Consider the following 20,222-nt stretch of genomic DNA (forward strand, 5'->3'; position numbering starts at 1 on the left):
GGTTAATCATCAACAGGGTGTCTTTGCAACCAAAACTCCTCTGCTGTCCCTTGGAAACTAGCTACCTTTGATGCTAGAAACAACAATAGATTCGTTTTGGCATCGCACCTTCGCCCAAATTGTTCATATGAGTCAAGTAAAATACGAGCATATTACAAAGAAGCAGGGGCGCAATATTCTGCCGGTCTGACCACTCATCGGCGGAGTCCGAATCACAATGCCTGTAGGAACGGCAGCGACGGCGAAGGCAACGGATTATTGTTGATCCCTCCTGTGGCCCGCCTGCTAAACCGCTTCCGGCCAATGTTCTGACTAAAAAGGACCGTGACGCAAAGCTTTGGTGAGAGGCGATGCAGTGGTGGTATCTAGCATCAGCAGATAAGCGGAGGATTGTGGTAAAAACAATCTAGCCAAGAAGTAGTAGATATAAAAGCCAGCGAATACGCTGCTCCGGACATCGCTCGAATTTGCTACTTGTAGGTCACTTGTTCACCGAATCCTCATTGTGCCTTCTCCCTCCACTACCCCTCCTTCCGGCCGCTAGCTAGCTCCAATCAAAACCCCACCAACAAAAACTGTACGAAGCTCTCAGCTTGAACCCCGATAGCTTGACAGTACAACGTTCTATTGTCCCTACTATTGTCTCCTGTCACGAACGCTTCCAGAAACGTCTTACATCACACTCAGCCTCTCCTACACCTCGGTCGCCGGTACCGTAAGACATACACCACAGCTCCCATCCACCTTGCACGAGCTTGGACTCCTAACCTCACCCTACATCAGCAGCACACTGGACTAGTAGACACAGATTCTCAACCATGGTTACAAAGGTTGGCATCAACGGCTTTGGTCGTATCGGTCGTCTGGTAAATCCTCGCCTTCTCTCTACTCCTAGGACTTCTATCAGGCCACTGACATTTGCATTTAGGTGTTCCGTAATGCGTAAGTTCTACAAGCCATTTGTGGCTTCCAGATTTGCTCCGAACGGTGTGCTAACTGCTTTGATAGCGTTGAGCATGGTCAGGTCAATGTGGTGGCTGTCAACGACCCATTCATCGACCCCAAATACGCCGTAAGCACCGATGACCAACTTTATAGCCTCTCGTCCACATCGCTGATGCAGGTTTCTGACAGGCCTACATGCTGAAATACGATTCACAACATGGCCAATTCAAGGGCAGCATTGAAGTCAAGGGAGAAAAACTCGTCGTCAATGGTCAAGAGGTCGCATTCTATATGAAGAAAGATCCAGCCGAGATCCCCTGGAGCGATACTGGGGCATACTACATTGTCGAGTGTACCGGTGTCTTTACCACCAAAGACAAGGCTGCAGCTCACCTGAAGGGTGGTGCTAAAAAGGTCGTTATCTCTGCTCCCTCAGCCGATGCTTCCATGTTCGTTATGGGTGTTAACGAAAAGAGTTACAAATCGGACATCGAGGTCATCTCCAATGCTTCATGCACCACGAATTGTCTCGCACCTCTTGCCAAGATCATCCACGACAAGTTTGGCATCAAGGAGGGCTTGATGACCACGATTCATTCCTACACAGCAACACAGAAGACTGTCGATGGACCTTCGGCTAAGGATTGGCGTGGTGGTCGTACTGCTGCCCAGAACATCATTCCCAGCAGCACTGGTGCAGCAAAGGCCGTCGGAAAGGTTATCCCTGAGCTGAATGGCAAGCTTACCGGCATGTCCATGCGTGTCCCAACCTCCAACGTCTCCGTTGTCGACTTGACTTGTGTCACCGAGAAACCTTGCAGCTATGATGAAATTAAAGCGGCCGTCAAAGAGGCTGCTGAAGGTCCAATGAAAGGTACGACATTGAGATACTGACATGACAAGACACAGCTGACTGTTGAAGGTATCATGGCCTATTCCGAGGATGAGCTGGTTTCCAGCGATCTGAATGGTGACGACCATTCTGCCATCTTCGATGCCAAGGCCGGTATTGCTCTGAATGACCATTTCATCAAGCTGGTTGCCTGGTACGATAATGAATGGGGCTACTCTCGTCGTGTTTTAGATCTCCTTGGTCAGTGTCCAACATGGCATTCAGACTTCTTACTGACTTTCCTGCAGCATATATTGCCAAGGTTGATGGCAATGCCTAGAATAAAGAAAGCAGTAATGGCAAGATGAACGATAATGACGGACGAAAGATGAGAGTTCTACTGCTCGATTGGTTTGGTATCATCTTACAAACCTTCATTAAATGAGCATAGATGGAGTCACGAAACATTCGTCTCCCAGCAGCGTACTCTTCAGGTCAAATAGGGTTATCAAGACGGTTTGTATGTTCTCAAAAGCAGGGATTCGAGATGAATGTGTTGGACCTCCCTCTATGCTTCCTGGCTGTCTTAATCTCTGGTCGTGCTTTGATTCTCCAGCTGTAGCAATGACTCCTATCCCAATTGACACTCTGATTGCCGATTCCATCCGATCTACCCACCCTGCCACGTCCTCTAGAGCTCAAAGCCCTTCATTGTGGTCAAAGCATTCTATGTGAGCCTGCTGCGTTGCACTCGTAGAAGATGGCACTCCAAGTCGAGGCTATCAGTAGAAGAAAAACCCCAGTATCTGGTGAAGTCAATTCCGCCCTCCTGCTGCACTCGAATGCCATTTTCAGTGTCTTCATAGCCGTGACCTTTCCAATTGCACGCAACGGAACTGTGAACAGCTGAAACACTTCCTCAGCCGGGCAGATGTCTCTTGCCTAGTCCCTGAATTATCGCGTTGAGGCTGCGAAGGAGATCTGAGTACCCCCCCGAACTGATAGGGTGAGGTGAGGCGAGAGGAGAAGAGAGGAGATCATGTTATGTACTTGACATCCTCTCGTCCATCGTCATGTATCCATATCCACTTTAGTTCAGACACCACCACCAGCGCGTCGCATATTGCTTCCGAGCACGAAGAGAGTCGCAACTCCAGCGCCACCAGCCAATATCCAGACCAACGCCTTGAGCACTGACATCCCATCCCCGGCCGATCGAATGTGATCCGTCCGCCTCGCCGGCCGCCTATGTCCCTGATGTTATTGCCGCAGGAGTGCTGTAAATCCCGTCCCTCTCCAGCTCCTCTCTCAACCACTCCGCTTCTCCGCGCATCTCCTCCTCGCTCCTCGGCTTGCGCTCTGAATCTGCGGCGAACCTTTTCTCCCTTCTTGCCCCACCATCTTCCCCTTCCATCCCGTCTCGCGCTCGGAAATGCGCACCGATATCCCCCTCCTCGCCCTTCTCCAGCACCTCGTACACCCGATCCCCTCCGCCCCGCGCATCCATATCCCCCTCCCTCCTCGGTATGACATGCACGTGCAGATGCGGCACGGACTGGCCTGCGGCCGCGCCGTCTTGGATCGCGATGTTGAAGGCGTGGGCGGAGTAGAGCCGGGTCAGGGTGGGGGTGAGGCGGCGCACGGTGTGGAAGAGGTCGCTTGTTTGGGTTGGGCTGAGCTGGGTTAGGCGGGAGGGTGGTGGCTGTCGAGGGCTATTGGCGGTTTGAGGTTGGTGGAGCGGGCAGATCAGAATGTGCCCGGGGAGGAGCGGCTTGAGGTTCACGAGGGCGAAGGTGTGCGGCGTTGTGTGGAAGACCTGTCCCTTCGTGTTAGTTTTCGGCCTTCGTGGCATGGGAGGGCTGTGAGTGGTGTCTGGGTGTGGATTTGCTGGTGGGTTTGGAAGAAATCGAATTCCGTACCTGTGATGTTACGTCGAATGGCCCGAATCTAATGGGGCCCACTCGTGAAATCATCTCTTTGGTCTCCGTAGGTTTCTCATCTTCTTCTATTGCACCGGTAGTGTCTGTTTCCTGGGGTTGATGTGGTGGCATGGTATGTATGCCAAATGGAAAGCCCGCAGTTGGAGAGTATCAAAATCATACTTGTAAGGCCGGAGGTGTGGTATTCATGTAAAATCTATCAGAACATCACACTATCAACGCTTGCTTTGTGGAGTTTTACGCAGATGACGCTCTTGGGGTATCTTCGAACAAAGACTCGCTATACAGCTTTGCCATTACTCTCACCGTAATACTGGTCCTGTTGCTCTTGGAGCGTCTTCACTTCTTTTGGCTCCTTTGGTGTCACTTGTTTGTTCTCCCACAACCGCCTCCTCTCAACAAGTATCTCTTGCCCCCATTCCTTCATCTCCGGTAAGATGAGCCTGTCATGCACCCAAGAAAATTCCGAAAGATCGAGCGTCGTATCGTGTGCGCGTTCGTACTCCACCATTTGCAGCATCAACTCCACCTTATCAACATCATGGACAAAGTGGCTTTCAGCCGTCTCGCTGTCTTCATACTCCTGCCAGATCTTCCGTATGCTTGCGCCGTTCTCACCTCCATGTACCTTCCCCAATAAGCTGTTGCATAAGTAGTCCATGGTTTCTGCCTCTCTTCTACTCTTCTCGACTTTCGGGACATTGTCTACTGGAGTCAGGTCGCCAACCAATGCTTCAGCCATATCGTGAACCAGAGCCATCTTCGTGCATCGAGGTATATCCAGTCGTGATGACAGGGCAGGAGGAGCCAACATGGTCATGATGGACATTCTGTACATATGGTCTGCTATCGATTCGCCATCTCTAATGCCAAAACGCCGCCATCCTTCGCGCTTCTCGCATTTCAGTCGTTCAACCATGTGAAAGAAAGGTATGGGAGAGGTGGAGTTTTCCGGCAATCGGTGTGGCAGCGCCGCGAGAACTGCAGGAGGGAGGTCAGATGAAGACCTCGCAGGTTCGAAGACGTTTTACCAGCTCCGACTGACCATGGATCTGGTCTTGGAAGGGTTGATGTGTGTGGGATCGTTTTAGAGGACACTATTGACACAGTCAGATGCAGAATCTAGAGCATCCCTCAAGCTGCAATCACCTTGGATTCCTTTGTCGCTAGATTCAGAGTCCATGACGTGGGCGCTCCGGCTCCAGAGATGTACGGTAAGGATTCTCGATGAAAGTTATGGCTGTGAGATGCTTGGATGCTTGGATGACAGGAAGATAAGGGTACAAGTGGGTGTAGTCAGTTGATATATTATTCTTGTCCAACACAGGTGGCACTGGAAACCTGCAAAGCAGAAGAGCAAACAGAGCAAACAGAGCAAACAGAGCAAACAGAGCAAACAGAGCAAACAGAGCAAACAGAGCAAACAGAGCAAACAGAGCAAACAGAGCAAACAGAGCAAACAGAGCAAACAGAGCAAACAGAGCAAACAGAGCAAACAGAGCAAACAGAGCAAACAGAGCAAACAGAGCAAACAGAGCAAACAGAGCAAACAGAGCAAACAGAGCAAACAGAGCAAACAGAGCAAACAGAGCAAACAGAGCAAACAGAGCAAACAGAGCAAACAGAGCAAACAGAGCAAACAGAGCAAACAGAGCAAACAGAGCAAACAGAGCAAACAGAGCAAACAGAGCAAACAGAGCAAACAGAGCAAACAGAGCAAACAGAGCAAACAGAGCAAACAGAGCAAACAGAGCAAACAGAGCAAACAGAGCAAACAGAGCAAACAGAGCAAACAGAGCAAACAGAGCAAACAGAGCAAACAGAGCAAACAGAGCAAACAGAGCAAACAACACAAGCTCTTTGTCCAGGTTGCACAGCGCAGGAGATCTGCCGCCAGGAACCAAATGCTCTATCGACCACACCTCTGATTGGTCTGCCATCATTGGAATTGACGAAATCAACAAAAGATATCCGCAACAACCACAAACCAGAGCGGTGCTGATGCGGTGTCATTGGATAAGATATGCAGGTGTCTGTGCCAAAGATTGCAGGAACAACAACACCTGCGGGCAGCAAAACGCAAACAGCAGATGTCACTGCACCAAACTGGGCTGGCCCCAGTAACATTGTGGCATTCTTACGATGCCTGCGGCTATTGGATCTTGACCTACTGGATGACTGGCCCGTCATACACAAAGAGCTATTTTCTGCCAAAACCTCACAACAGAACTTACAGCTGCGGGTGAAATGCGTCGAATGGAGTCTCTATCGCCTCTTTGAGACCTGGGATCCAGCATACACAAAGGATGTAAGGCATGACTTCGCGGGTACCAGTTCAATTGCTCACAGGCTGCTTCGCTAGAAACTTCGTCCTTTCTTTCCTCCGCTTGCTCCTCTTCAATCGATCAACCTACGCGCTGCTTTGTACCGTGGCTTGACAGAGCTTAAGAAAAATGGCATCCTCGGTAAGGAGGCGATTCTCCGAAAGACAATGCTGGATGAGTGTAAAGGAGATAAGTTTGAAGAAGTTCTACGCGTGTTTGCCATGGCCATCCTGCGGAAAGAGGCATGTCGGAGACTTCATAGCGCCTCGCCCACACCTACCAGATACGTCGAGGTGTTGACCGCACCGGAAGATCTGTCAATAGAGCAACGAGAGGGGCTCTTGCCGCTTGTGCTTGCTCACAGGATAGATCTGAAGAAACAGCTGGACGAGCGCCGCAGAATCGATGGCGAATTTCGAAATGAGATGCGACATTTGGAAGATGCTCGTGCGAAATTAAGAGAGAAGCGAAAGGTGGTGCTGGCACGGCAGGGAAAATTGCCGAACATTACGCAGGAGAAGCTTGAGGCGATCTCAGATGACGTTCAAGTTGCTTGGACAGGAAATGAGCAATGGGCAGAGGTACTACTTCACGGAGGGCTAAGCAACCTCGAGCTTCCTTTGACCGGAAACGCTGTAGATGATGGAGCACAACAAATCCGTAGCACCACCGAGAATGAACCTCTGTCTTGCCCACCAAATAATTTACTGGCAGACCTGAACGAAAGGATAGAAAAACATCGCTCCAGGCTTCGAAATTGGACCGAGTTTCGTGATTCCCTGGAGAAATCTCAGAAAGACCCAAAAAGAGAAACACCGGTCCAGACGAGAAAAGCGATCCTGGACTTCACTGCACACCAGGAACTTCGACCTGGTATACCGAGAAATGAATCAGTAGTTTCTACGGAAACGGTCCCACAAGCTCCTTCATATCACTCTGAGGTAATCGAAGCAATGAGGGCGGAGTTAGCAAATCTCAGAGCATACAATTCGTCCCGGAAGGTATTTCCAACAAAGTCCAGCAGCCAATATCACGTCAAAAGAGATGTCCAGCAAAAGCACAATAGTACAGGCACCATGAGCAATACAGACGGGCCACCGCCCGAAGGAAAATCGGGTGATGCTGAGATATTTCGTGGCGATGGCACCACCGGTCAGTCTAGTCATCAAGCAGGTGAATATGATGTTTGGCAGCAAGACGTTTCCAAGCATGGAGAAGACTACTTCAGCCAAATTCAATCGGATGACACTGAGGGCACAAGTCTTATCCAGAACACTCATATTGCTCAACAGCCTTCGGAGCCAAGTAGAGCTCGTGTTCCCAACAATAATGTCGAGCAGTCAAAAACGACCCTTTCCGAGGCCTCCAAATGTCATTCCATAGAGTCTTCCGGAGTACAACTTCCTCTGGTCTCCAGAAACAGATATGACGATGAACTCTCATCTCCCACATTCAAACAAGGCCGCCTCCGTTTACCGCCACAATCACGCCAGCTCCTCCAAAACCAAACTACAACCCAGCAATCTACAGATCCAGTTCCCACAGAATCCGAGCCGGACATCTTCTCCGCGAATCTCCCATCTCCATCACCACCCAAACCCACGGGAACGACCCTTCTCGAACGCACCCGCCAATCCATGGCTCTACTCCCTTCCTCCACCGACACAGCGCCCATCAACCAAACCCATCCAACCACTTCCAGCCAAGACCGTCAACCCCAGAATCTCAATCTCAAACCCAAACCCAAGCCCAAGCACCCCGGCCTTTCACCTGCGACAACCCTCCCTCCAAACCGATCCGCCACCGCAATCCCAAAGCACCACCCCCTCAGCAGGGCCAAGACAACCCCCCACCCGAAGCCCACACCAGACCAAACCCAAACGGCGCAGGAAACAAGCTCAGCCTCGTACTCAACCCCCCAGCGCGGCTCCGACCGAGGCGGAGACGTAGATGCAGATCTAGATCTATTCAGCGAGCAAGCGGACTACGCGAGCGTATTCAAGAGTCGACCCAAGGTCGCTGTCAGTCCTCCTGTCATTGGCAGCAGCAGTCCCGAGAGGGGCCCTGGCCGGAGAGGGAGTACGTTTGGTTCCTTGGGAGAGGAGGAGCATGAGAATGAAGTGGATGATCAGGGGAGTGGTTGGGGGTGGAGGTGAAGGTGAAGGTGATGGTTGTGGTGTCCCGTCCGCCTGGTTTCAGGATTGGGTAGGGAGGCTGGTAGGTGGGTAGGTAGGTAGGTAGATGAAGTAGCCACAGAGAGATGAAGAGTTTATGTCCGTGTTGGGGTAGCGGGTCAGGCCTGAATGAACGCTCGATATTCAAATCCCACAGGTTCCGATATCTATATACTGTACTGAGCATTTTATACATTTCCCCGAAGAAGAACGCCCGGGTACGCTTTCACCCGCTAACAGCGATCTCTAAATAGAGCGAGCTCAGAGGCGCGCCGAACATGTATCTTTACATGTATGTACATGATGCTGCATGTATGCGCCAAGCAAGAAATCATTTTTCGAGCTCCAGCCATACCCTTGATTCCATCCAGACTTACACAGGGCAGCAATGGCATTAAAGACTCCTTTTTTACCCAGGCAATTCACCAACCGGTCTCCTCGGATCACTCGTATCACTCGTCACCTCGCTGCCCCGGTAGCCGCCATCCATCTCCTGCGTCACCGGCTTATAGTAAACACCCGGCCGGAAATGCCGAGTCTGTGTATCGTTGCTCATCTCTTGTGGTTTGTCATCCCACGCGTGCTGTGGAGGGTGGTGCAGCGGCGATGCTTTTCCACCCCGTTTGCGCCTGCGTATGAGCATGAAGACGACCGCGAGAATGAGAGCGAGAAGGGCGATTCCGCCCACCACCCAGCCGGCTATGGCGCCTCTGTTTGTTCTTCGTGCTGGGCTGTAACCACCATTGGAAATCGGCGAAGATCCGCCGGGGTCGGACTGGCGCGTTGCGATGGGTGTATATCGAGCTGCAACAGCAGCGAATACGGAGTTCAGGGCAGAATCATTGAAACCGCCGTTCGGTTGTTTCATTGTTGCTCCGCCACCACCGTTGCCCCCAATGATGCGAGTGACTGCGTCTGGGACCGAATATGGCTCCGGGCTTCCGTTCCATCTGTCGCTCCACTGGAAGGTGGTCAGGTCGAGAGCCCGGAGAGCTGGGAGGCTTCTGTTACAGCCGCCACTGTTTTGTTGTTCTCTTTCGATTCGAAGTATGCCCCCCAGGACGAGCATTTGCCGTTCTTTGTATGCTACGCAGCGGTGGTGGTCTCTTCCTGAGAAATCGTTACCAGCTGAGAGGTGCGCATCCGGGTGAGAGGAATCTGTCACGTTGATCCATTGAAAGGCGGGGATAGAAAGGACGTAAGTGTCTGCAAAGGAGCGCGCACCAAAAAGGTCCCAGCCACCATAGATGGTTATTTGGAAGCTGCTATCATCCGGAGCAGAGGAAACCACGCTACAGAAGGCAGATCGATCGCTCGGGATATCGCCGCTAGCAGTCACATTAAACCAGGTCGCGGAGTCGATATCATAAACGCTGATCTGTGCGAGTGATCTGCGGTCGAATGACCAGCCTGTGTAATTTGGGTTGATGTAGTCTTTGTTATAACCACCAAAATGGATCAGCGAGCCCTTTGGACCCAGACGGATGAATTGCATACTTCCTTCGAGAGTAAGAGGTGGATTGTTGTCTGTTTCGTTTTGCCATTGTGGGTTGGCAGGGTCTGAGGCGTTGAACCGAATCATTCCACCTACATCGTCCCAGCCTCCTGTTACAAAGCTGAGAGCTTCTGATGTGCCTAGACTTCTAGCATGAGAGGTTGCTGCTCGTCCCGCGTAATTGAAGTCGCCACCAGAGACAGTGACATTAGACCATTCACTGGAGGTGACGTTGTAGGTGTTTAGAGCATTGATAGGTTGTTGCTCGTCGTCTGTATATCCACCGAAATTGTACAGTATGGTTTCCTCCGCATCTTGAAAGAAAGCACCTTCATTATGCCATTGCTGGGGTGATCCTGTCACGTAGTAGCTGTTGGCTGGTAGGGGTCCATCAACTGGGAATGAATTGTTCAGTGGTACCAAATAGAGTTGTGGTGCTAAGATCGTGCGACCAGTCAGCAGATCTTCGAGACCCATAAATGGAGTATATCATGTACCTGGACTGTCGGTATTACCACCTCGGAATGTATAAGTCCCTCCTGTAAAATACAGAGTCTCTCCGGCGACGACAGCTAAGGAAGTGTAAGTTTTGTCACTGGAAGAGATGGAACGACGCACCTCTGTGGCGACCAATCATACAAATATCTTGACTGCCTGGCTCTGCTACATCTCGACGAGTCAAGGATGCTACCAGAGGCACGCAAGGCAATATAGCCGTCAACCGGTGCAGATTGTGCTTAGAGAACATCACCAGTACGATCGCAATGGACCTTTGCAAAAGCCTGGAGTGTGGAGGATACCTGTGCTGATGGAGAGGCGCTCTGAGCCCTACGGAGACAGCATTGATACAAGAACAAGTCAGCCAGCGCGGGCGATTGTCCAAGGACTTGGTCCTGCAAGCTTTGGTGCGAATCCATTCTCAACAGTAGCGCCAATGATCTTTGGCCGCTTGAATTGTTGGGCGTTAAGTGCCTGGATCTGCCGTCCTAAGCTATTATTGTCGCGTCTCATGCCTACAATGTAAAGGTATGTGGAGGCTTAGGCTATGGATTTCGGTGATCCCTGTGGTGCCTGCAGAAGGATGCTGACAGGGAGGAGAGCTTTGCCTGAAGCAGATAAGCTCGAATGACTAACCAAAGTTTGTTTAAATGAAGGCCAAAGGTGCTTGCGGGTTGGGTCTGCCCTGGAAATCGGCGTTTTTGTACGACTTCATTCGCTTCCCTATTTCATCGATATCACAGCTTGAAGAGAGAAGGTTCCGTCAAGAAGAGAAGGAGGATGACCAGTCCTTTCTCGTCTCACGTCCACTACTTTTGCTTGCTATCCTGAGACTTCTGCAGGATTCATCAGGGCCTCCCTCCCCATCAACATCTGTTGACGGTGATCGACAAAATAGAGTACCCTCTACATACTATCAGAGCACTAGGGTCGATTGAAGGTGCTGTAAACGTACCAGGAATGCAAAGGACCTACTCAGGACGCAAAGAATGGTGGCAGTATTGAGGCATCTGAACTCGAACAAGGCGCGGCCTCGCTTCCTGGAGCTTGCTGTTTTGTGCACGAACAAGTCTGCCAGTGATTGGCGTGCTCGTGAAATGCTGCACTCGCCATTCTAGAAATAGCTTGCCGTCCAGTTCTAGGAAGCATTACTAGCAGAGACATTTTATTTATCTACACACAAATAGCGACAACTACCGGATCACCCTCTGACAAATTAAGTCAGGTCAGACATTCGTTTGGGAACATCTCGTTCAGAAGAACAAACTTCCTTACTGTCATCAAGTACTGAGTTAGGTACAGCTAATTTCTTTAAACCATACCCCAGGAGGCCTCGGTCTTTGCAGAGCGTCCTTTGTCGCAAGGTCGCTTCCCGGTGCAGTGTTCTTACTGCTTAGTTCTTCTCGTCATCACCATCTCTTCTTAAATGGCACCACTCCTCTGCTCCCTTTCACCTTGGCCTGTAGCCGATGAACGTGATAGTGGTCGAAAGCATCCTGACGTCCCTTGGCTCGATCATGTCCATACGCACATGTCAAATCTTTCACTTCCACCAGCTTGCAAACCTTATGAGGCGGTCGATGCTGTTTAGCGACGAAGCGGCATGACATCTTGATGTCGTGAATGTGGACAGCTATTGGGGGATGTGATCCCAATGATGTTGTTGGGGCATGCGTAGTTGTTGTACTTCACTATGTTCTGCAAAACGAAGTGCTTTGTCAGCCATTAGGAGGAAAGAGGCTGAAACGGGATGCTTACGCCGCAAAGCCTCAGCAGTGTACAACCTCCTGGGAGTTCGTCATGTTCGCAGGGAACGCCGTTCAAATCAGAGGGGCAGATGTGTTCTGCATAAAGATCATCACTGATCTAAACGATGTTCGATACAGTCAGCAGCCGATCTTCTCCTTCTGAAGAAGTGGAATCCTATGAAAGTGAAGCAGCATCCGTGGTTTACCTCAACAGCCTGTCCATTCCATGTGGTGTACTCCTTTAGAGGATCTTTTTCGTTTAGAGGGACGGCTACCACCCCCAGACGAATCTGCCCTTGGAGGGCGGAATATGTGACGAATGACATTGCTGATGGGGCTGTCTGGCCCGAGCTGATATCGATACAACCGGAAGCTGGAGTACTAGAAAGTGAGTCGTACGTTTGAGATGGATCCATCTTAAAACCACATAGGGATGAAGATATATATGTAAAGGAAACCGCAGGTGAGAAACGTTTTGCTTGAAGAAGGAATCTGTCAGGAGGTCCGCGAGATTAGGATATGCGCGGTGTGCTTTGGCAGTACTCTAGTTTCTTCTGAAGACTTCAAGCGTAGATTTGTCTATTGAAGAGCCGCTATGAGCAATTGAAAGATACGACAAGAGTGGTCGTGATCCAGGTCTTTCAGCGATAAACACGCCAGCAGTACCAAAACCTATTGCCAGTGTTCTGCCATCAACATTTCACGTCCTTTCTCAATACTCGATTGAGAAAACTTCAAACCTGTTGAGCAACGCCGGAATGCTGCTGAATTTCCTGACAGTGCGCTGTAACGAGCTTTCAATCTGGTTGCAAGGGATCATTAAGTTAGCTATGACAAACTGATATTCATGATCAATGATGTTTTGCAGATATCATATCGTATCGCAAACGTTGAACACTTTGCCTGATCTTGGCCTCGAAAATGGCTCACCCACGTTCGTGAGCAAGTCTGTCCTGGACGTCCGACTTTTCCAAGCTCATTACAAGGTCATCAGTCTCGTTCATTCTTTCTCCAGGCTCTATTTGGTTTGATCCACTTCGCTCTGCTAACAAGCCAAACACCTGATCCCGGTGCACAATCAGCATTTCATTGAGCGTTGTACCGGGTGATCTTTCGACTTTCCCGTAGCGACGCGACATCTTCCGGTCGGTTTTAGACCACAAAGAGTGCGTGTGAGCCACGAAGACATTGCTGTTCTGGCTATACCATCGTGATAGAGAAGGGTTTTCGTTACTGTGGACGGGCCGAACTGGGTTGTCATTGATGAAGACGATGACACTGGTAACACGCTGGTGTACACTGTCTGAGAGATTCCGACGTCTTAGCAGCCATAACAAGCAGCGACCACATGGAATACTTACCTCTGTCACACAGGAGTTTTACAATGCCATGAAAGGCATTTCCCACTCCCATAAAGTAAAGGTTTTCAGCTTCAGAGGGCTCAATATAATTTTCCCACAGATATCCAGCGAGCTTCTCAGCTTGCTTTTGTGCCTCTTCGTTGTTCGGCTTCAGATAGGAGCTGGGCTGGTCGCCTATGTTAGTCGTAATCAATTCCGGAATATTGACATCAATAACGCCAAATGAATGGTCGACCGCCCATTTGATATAGTCCTTGACTTCATCAGCCTTCAAGATCCGAGTCAGCGGAAGTAGAGGAGAACATCAAAGGATCTAGAAAGCGTACCAGCCAGGTATTATGTAGTTCGAGTTGGCCCGATATAGCGTTAGGAATGCCCATCATTTCAGGTCTAATCACTTTTAGCAATGAACGTTCTATCGCGGCTTAGGCAATTCTCACGGATCGTGCATGATGACAAGGAGGCTCTTCTTTTCGTCAAAGACAGGCCTACACAATGGTCAGTAGTTGGAGCATCCCATGACCAATGGACCACCCACGTCGCCAGCACCTGATAATTGAATGATTTAGATATCTTGCTTCGGAAGACGTGCAAGTTTGAGAGTTTGTATTCGTCATAAAGGTGCTTCGCCTGCCATTCTCGTATGATATCTATCATAGTCAAGGGAAATCCAAATGGAAGCAACAGAGCTCCTACCATGCAATCGTTCGCCAAACACAACCCCATTTACCGGATCTTTGTACAGCCAGTTAGTCGACACTCTTCAGAAACGTATAGATCTGAGCGGTGGAGTAAACTTGCCCCTTGGAAACATGCATCGCCAGTACTTAGATTGTATCATTGAGACTTGCCGCACAATCTCCACAGCAGAGTTTGTGGCAGCGGTGGGAAGAAGTCGGTCCGGCGGCTCACCCATCAACGTTCTAGTCACAGCCAGAGCAGATTTGGAAATTGATCTGAAGTTATATCCACCCTGGCGGAGAAAGTTTGGTTTAAATATGTCCATGAACAAGGAAAGGAAACCCTTACCTCAAGACAAACAGCTACCTTTCCGCCAGCCAATGTCATCAACATATGCGTCATGTGTGCGTAGCACGCAGGAGATACGAAGCAGCCTCCGAGCTCATCTCCAGCCGCTGCATCAAACCCAGCAGCAACTTGGAAGGTTGGATTAGCAGAGCATTGGAAACCGCAATGGCAGGACGTACCAATCACAAAATCAGGGTCAAACTCCTGTGCAATAGGCATGACAACCTGCTGGAATGCATACATATAATCACCATCACCCATTCCCTTAGTCAACCAGGGTATATTAACGTTTCTGTACCTGTATCAGTATTGTTGAGAATCGCAGAATGAGACCACATACTTTCCCAAGCCCGGTCCAGCTCCGCAATGAAGCATATCTCCATCATCACCAGCAGGATAGAATTTGCCATCCATATGAACATGGATTGAGATGTAAAGGATGTTAGGGTCAGAGTAAAACGCCTTCTGACAGCCATTTCCTTAAACCGTCAGTAGTAAGCCTTCAAACGGAACATCGTCTTCCTACCATGATGCACATCCCTGTGAAGAATTGAAATCAGCTGCTGAACCAAAGAAACAGCAAAGAAAGAAGTACCAGTCTAGGATAAGGATCTTTCTGCATTTCTCTCGAAATTCGTTCTGACAGACCCTGGATGCAATGCAGGTATTGTTGAACAAGCAGAATCCCATGGTGGAAGAAACTTCAGCATGATGACCAGGGGGCCTGATGACTGCTATGGCGTTTTTCACTTTGCCTTGGAAGATTGCCCGGCATGTCTCAATAGCACCTCCAGCACTGAGCTTAGACGAGAAATAAGACAGCTTGTTGAAATAAATAGAGTCCAGATGGGATGCTTCCGATAGCTCAATGAGCTCGTCATTGTCCATTTCTGCTATAATGAGCTCTCAAGATCTTCACAAGGCAACCGTTTTAATGCTCACCGGATGTATGCTTGACAAACTCGTAATGCTTCGGTGTATGGATAAGGCAGCACTCCTCTTCTGTAGCTTCTCGGGCATCAATCCGAAAAAGTGGTTGCCTCACTAATGGTTTCCTAGACTTCAAGTCGTCTACTAAGCCAGCTTCGCATAGCTCTTTGTAGATAAAGAAGATTCGACGCGGATCCTCAGGATGATAGTTTGATTCATTGATGGTAGCGACTTCGGCGTGATATCGCATGCGCTCATCATAACACAATCCAGTCGGCAGGCTAGATATTGGAAGGCCATGGGGTGGCAACTCATCGAAGTAGACGTCGTCGGAGACATCATCCATGACGCTGTCGTCATCATCCTCTTCGTCGGAGACAGAATCGAGATTCAGCCTGCCACTGATCGCATTGGCTATCTCAGGCGTAGACTCCGCCGGACTTTGTCGAGCAGGTGAAGGATTGCCAGAGTTCTCGTCAAACGCCGCGAGATGTCCAGCCTTTAACGCTGGACGGAGTGCTCCATTGAACATGAACGAAGGATCGTTGGAGGATTCCAGGCCTTTCATAGCGGCAGACGATTGAATGAAGGAAGGTAGTAGAGCAGAAGGCTCATTGTGCTGGGCATGATCCATATTCACCGGCATTGACATTATCAGCTTACAGGGACAAGTGCAAAGTCCCGAATTCTTCAGTCAGTGTTGGAGCCTGGCTCTGTATATGGGTCAGAACATCGGAAAGCACCAGTTGTCCAGAAGCTACGAAGAGGGGACAGAAACTAAGGTGAGGACGGATACACTGATCGGAGGGAGGTGCCAATGCAGTATAGCAAGTGTATTTTCGTGACCCGCGTGATTAGAAAGGCCTTCATACGTACCGCTGCTCACAGCCACAATTTGTGTAATGTGCAGATCATTGTAACCCCTGATCTCTTACATACAAGACTGTCAACGAGTGAACGATTTCAGATCGTACAGTTTGACGGTAAATAATAATTACTCCTCAAGGGTTCCATACACTGAAAAGATGAGGCAAATGGAGAGCCAAGAGAACTAGGCTTGGCAAATATACTATCCCTAATTGGGGCAACACAATAGTTACCATTGCGGGACCTATCAGCTGATATCACCAGGTAACAGCTCCTCTAAATCGAATAACAGAGTCTTGTACCAGAATTTTCTTTATGCAGTCACAGCGGGTCTAGCAAAAACTAGGACAACGATCACTAGGTCTACAACTAACCAGAGAATCAAAGATACATTGTTTGCGTTGGCCTCGCAACAGACTACGGCAATGCGAAGGCGTAGGAGATTCATGCTTCGTATTGTCAAGATGAGCATGGCAAGTGCCTGCACTTGAGGCCAAACTGGGTGCAGTCTTATTGCCACCCGGGTTTTATCTATAATCCCCCCCCATCCATGTTCCACCGATTGACCTTCAGTCTCATCTTCTCCTTGATCGGACGACGATCCTTACCACGGTTTGCAGTACGTCATGCTCATGCCATGTGCATTAGAAGCGGCGAAATAACGTAATGCCCATGATCTCCGAAGGTGACTGAACACCGTCAGCAGTTTTTTCTTCTACTAGCCTACACTTATCATTTCTCGTCTGCTAATTATTGTCCTCCTCGGGCTCGTCCTTCACCCTCAGTCCTTTCCATCAAATGAGTTACCTTACACCTAACCTCCTTAGCTGCGAAACATAAAGAAGAGAACGTCAAATCTTCTCTCATAACTCACTCAATCAGTCCTCCAGGCGAGACTGGTTTATGTTGGACCGAAAGGACCGTGGCCCTCAGAGGACCGCAAACTAGCTTTTGTCTGACATCTTACCGTCCGATTGACTAAAATGATATTCCACTTCATAGAAGCTGTGTTTCCTCCATACATGAAGGAGATTGAAAATGTCAGTATTCACACTACTCCACGCGATACTGGACAGCGTCGAGAGTACTGAATATATCTGTATTTCCATCACCGATGTTACTAGATATCTTCGTCGACCAGTGTGTCCATTTGAATCAAATGTTTGGCAAATAAGCCAAAGCCCGTACCTTCGTCAAACCAAATCAAGACTATGGAATTTGAGAACTTGGAATTAGTCAAATAGAGGTCTTACTGGAGATCTAGAAAAGTCTTTTATCTTGAAATATTTAGGATTGTTTTTAAGTAAAATATAAAAGTCTTGGCGGACCCCTTTTGTAAGATGAAAATCCTTCACAGTCCTCTCAGATAACAAAGGATTGCCAACTAATATGTGACTCTATGACAAATGAGTCAAGTCAGATTAATTCGGCCTCTGCTACGTATTAGACAAACAAATCAAATGGGGGTCATGATTTAGTTTACTTGATTTGATGATACATTATCGTCGATCCCGCAATTTTATCCAAGTCATGTACAAGCTACGGAACAGCCTCGTAGCGAAGCTTCCAGCCGTACCATCTAGTAGTTGAACTACTATCAAGCTCACCCAAGATCCCAGCGATGATCAACTTCTATTCCACTCTCTCACGACAGCCACCCTCCCAGCTGCAGAAAGGCCGTGACACTCAGTGAAGGTTGACCACATATACCTAGAGTTCACGATGTCCTTACAATGTTCACAAAGCTAACTGGAAGACAACTCCTTGAACAGACTCGGTTTTCCTGAGTCGTGATTGCCAAGTTTGCGCAATACCCAAGGGGCCTTGAACACTGCAGTACAGCAGAGGGAACGTGGCTCATGCCAAGCTCAAGGACCTGGATATTGCCCCAAAACTTTTGGGTAATACTACAGGGGATAATGGGTTGAGACCCAGATCCATTGGTTATCTTCATGAAAAGTTTGAGGGCCTCCATGCTACCTCCCTGATCGAATTTCCTCTCTGCCGTGCAGTATTACAACTCTCTGACAATATGACGGATCGTGTGCACGGAGGACCAAATTGCTATAGTTTTATGGTATAGTCAGATGGATCCACTGCCAAGGCTCTTGACTTCGAACGGTCCAGAAAGAACGAGAGGGACGAACAGCGTGGGAGATTGGATGCCTAGAGTAAAGTATGGAAGAGGATGAGGAAAGGCAGAAGGAAATGTGACAGCTCAAGTGAAAGGAGGACTGTCCGAGGGAAGTGTCGGGAGTAGCAGCACCGTTGTCGAAAGAAGATGAGCTGGAAGAGAATGAATGGGGAGTAGGTGAGAGAACGGCTGAAAGAAGAACGAGAAGCTCGGACGGACCAAGGGTGGAGTTTATCCTGGCACGGGATGGAAGGATATCTTCGAAGCCTCAGGAACGGAGTCACGGCTCAAAAACTTGGGCAAAAGAACGGCAAACGTGAGCCGAAGACGCAAGGACCGGGAAGCTTCACCTCTCTGTTTCACCGGGCCATGGGCGATATCATAATCCAGATTAGGAAGAGACTCGCCACAAACGTGCTCATCCTCCTGACTCTAAATGATATAGCCTGCGGGAAAATATGCAGCGAAATCGCTCGGAACCCATTGCAACAGTATCTTGCGTTCAAGCGGTCCTGCTGCGATTTGGTATGGGTTTCATGTAGTTACAATAGTGGCCATTTCTGCTAACGGGGTTCCAATCATAGCTCTGGCTACCAACTTCATTTCCTGCCAAGTTCTCAATGACGGATTGGTCATATCAGGGGCAGGAAACAGTATCAGAATTGATACACTCGACATCTGACATGTGTTTCTAAGAAGGCTGGCGCCATAGGTACTACTTTGCTGGAAAGGAGGCAAGAATTGAGCGACGTCAAGCTGCTATTAAAGCATTCATATATGCGAAAACCTGCCATTCCCCAATAGGAGCGGTAAGACTCTTCGTCCCGTAGAGCTTACAAAATGTATACAGACCTCAAGCCGATCTATCTATTCCTTTTTCCTCGCCAGAACGAGCGCTGTGCCCCACTCAATATCCACTTCCTTATCCTGCCAATTCTCCTGGCCTTGCCAGTCCGGCTCCGCCTCTCTAAACTGTTCAAATACCGCATCCACCACATCACCCTTCCCACCAGCACTCCTAGCTCTCTTATCCGGATGCGTCTCCTTCCAGCCATGATAGCTGCTCCACGTCCGCATGTACTCCATAGTTGCTACCACAGGCATGCGCCTCTCCATCACGAACCTACCTTGTTTCGATTGTGGTCCCAGGAGATTTGGGTCATATTCACGTCTTTCGACTTCCCACTCACCTAGTGGAGGCTTGACATCCCTCAAGAAATTCTGCACTATTGACCGCCCGGGCTGCTGCCAATAAGGACCGAGAAGATCTTTGCTCATACCATATGCCGTCTCGTGCAATAATCTTGAAGCTTTAGGATAGTCACGAAAGACGTAGTCGGTATATCCCCAGAAGGCCAACGTACCGCCAGGTCTTATGATCCTTCTCATCTCTTTAAACAGTTTGGGGTAGTCAAACCAGTGAGCAGCTTGTCCAGCCACCGCCATGTCGACACTTCCATCCTTGATGAAAAGGAGGGACTCGGCAGAGGCTCGGACAAAGTCAATATTGGGATATTCATCCTTTGTGGTAGCCGTCTTCGCTTGCCTAATCATCCCTTCGGATGGATCTGTCCCTACGACCTTCTCGAATACACTTGCCAGGGACCGGCAGATCAGTCCATGACCTGTTCCAAGATCAACGAGTAGTCTTCGGGGTCCATTGTGGAAGCCCAGGACGATGGCGTATAGGTGTTGTGGATACGATGGCCGAAAAGATGCATAAGATGCATGAGAAAATGATGTCTTGCTGTTATTGAAAGAGTCAGTATGGTCATAGGCTGGGAGCTTGAGCACATACCCAAAAGATGCCATGGTCAAAAAGGGTTAAAGAAGTAGTGATAGGTGAATCGCAGGTGTCAGCCCATTTTGTGTCTGCAACAGTGGCGCCGCTCGCGTTTAGCACAATGAGCGTGGCGAACAAACTGAATGAGAAACATGATCGATT

The 20,222-nt window shown here is 49.2% G+C and overlaps 7 protein-coding genes across 7 annotated transcripts; 2 read left to right on the top strand and 5 right to left on the bottom strand.

The window, feature by feature from the left end:
- Nucleotides 1-818: 818 nt before the first annotated feature.
- EPUS_01868 (Glyceraldehyde-3-phosphate dehydrogenase) lies at nt 819-2,117 on the top strand (the record flags this gene model as incomplete). The annotated part of the gene is made up of 6 exons (XM_007806604.1): nt 819-866; nt 929-942; nt 1,009-1,072; nt 1,135-1,819; nt 1,868-2,038; nt 2,086-2,117. 6 exons carry the CDS (start codon nt 819-821, stop codon nt 2,115-2,117), a joined length of 1,014 nt encoding a protein of 337 aa, XP_007804795.1.
- A 906-nt stretch (nt 2,118-3,023) lies between these two features.
- EPUS_01869 (uncharacterized protein) lies at nt 3,024-3,629 on the bottom strand (the record flags this gene model as incomplete). Its single annotated transcript, XM_007806605.1, has 1 exon — nt 3,024-3,629. One exon carries the CDS (start codon nt 3,627-3,629, stop codon nt 3,024-3,026), a length of 606 nt encoding a protein of 201 aa, XP_007804796.1.
- Nucleotides 3,630-3,997: 368 nt separating this feature from the next.
- EPUS_01870 (uncharacterized protein) lies at nt 3,998-5,657 on the bottom strand (the record flags this gene model as incomplete). Its single annotated transcript, XM_007806606.1, has 2 exons — nt 3,998-4,698; nt 4,931-5,657. 2 exons carry the CDS (start codon nt 5,655-5,657, stop codon nt 3,998-4,000), a joined length of 1,428 nt encoding a protein of 475 aa, XP_007804797.1.
- Nucleotides 5,658-5,740: 83 nt separating this feature from the next.
- On the top strand, nt 5,741-8,197 carry EPUS_01871 (uncharacterized protein; the record flags this gene model as incomplete). Its single annotated transcript, XM_007806607.1, has 2 exons — nt 5,741-6,025; nt 6,080-8,197. 2 exons carry the CDS (start codon nt 5,741-5,743, stop codon nt 8,195-8,197), a joined length of 2,403 nt encoding a protein of 800 aa, XP_007804798.1.
- Nucleotides 8,198-8,624: 427 nt separating this feature from the next.
- EPUS_01872 (uncharacterized protein) lies at nt 8,625-10,187 on the bottom strand (the record flags this gene model as incomplete). Its single annotated transcript, XM_007806608.1, has 1 exon — nt 8,625-10,187. The coding sequence occupies one exon, from the start codon at nt 10,185-10,187 to the stop codon at nt 8,625-8,627; it is 1,563 nt and encodes a 520-aa protein (XP_007804799.1).
- A 2,695-nt stretch (nt 10,188-12,882) lies between these two features.
- EPUS_01873 (uncharacterized protein) lies at nt 12,883-15,928 on the bottom strand (the record flags this gene model as incomplete). Its single annotated transcript, XM_007806609.1, has 13 exons — nt 12,883-13,259; nt 13,318-13,585; nt 13,644-13,707; nt 13,758-13,805; nt 13,856-13,967; nt 14,014-14,078; nt 14,145-14,290; nt 14,347-14,474; nt 14,526-14,638; nt 14,687-14,825; nt 14,873-14,886; nt 14,942-15,236; nt 15,289-15,928. The coding sequence occupies 13 exons, from the start codon at nt 15,926-15,928 to the stop codon at nt 12,883-12,885; spliced, it is 2,409 nt and encodes an 802-aa protein (XP_007804800.1).
- A 3,216-nt stretch (nt 15,929-19,144) lies between these two features.
- EPUS_01874 (uncharacterized protein) lies at nt 19,145-20,089 on the bottom strand (the record flags this gene model as incomplete). Its single annotated transcript, XM_007806610.1, has 2 exons — nt 19,145-20,024; nt 20,076-20,089. 2 exons carry the CDS (start codon nt 20,087-20,089, stop codon nt 19,145-19,147), a joined length of 894 nt encoding a protein of 297 aa, XP_007804801.1.
- Nucleotides 20,090-20,222: the final 133 nt, after the last annotated feature.

This window comes from Endocarpon pusillum (assembly GCF_000464535.1).
Source record: "Endocarpon pusillum Z07020 unplaced genomic scaffold scaffold5526, whole genome shotgun sequence".
NCBI classification, from domain to species: domain Eukaryota; kingdom Fungi; phylum Ascomycota; class Eurotiomycetes; order Verrucariales; family Verrucariaceae; genus Endocarpon; species Endocarpon pusillum.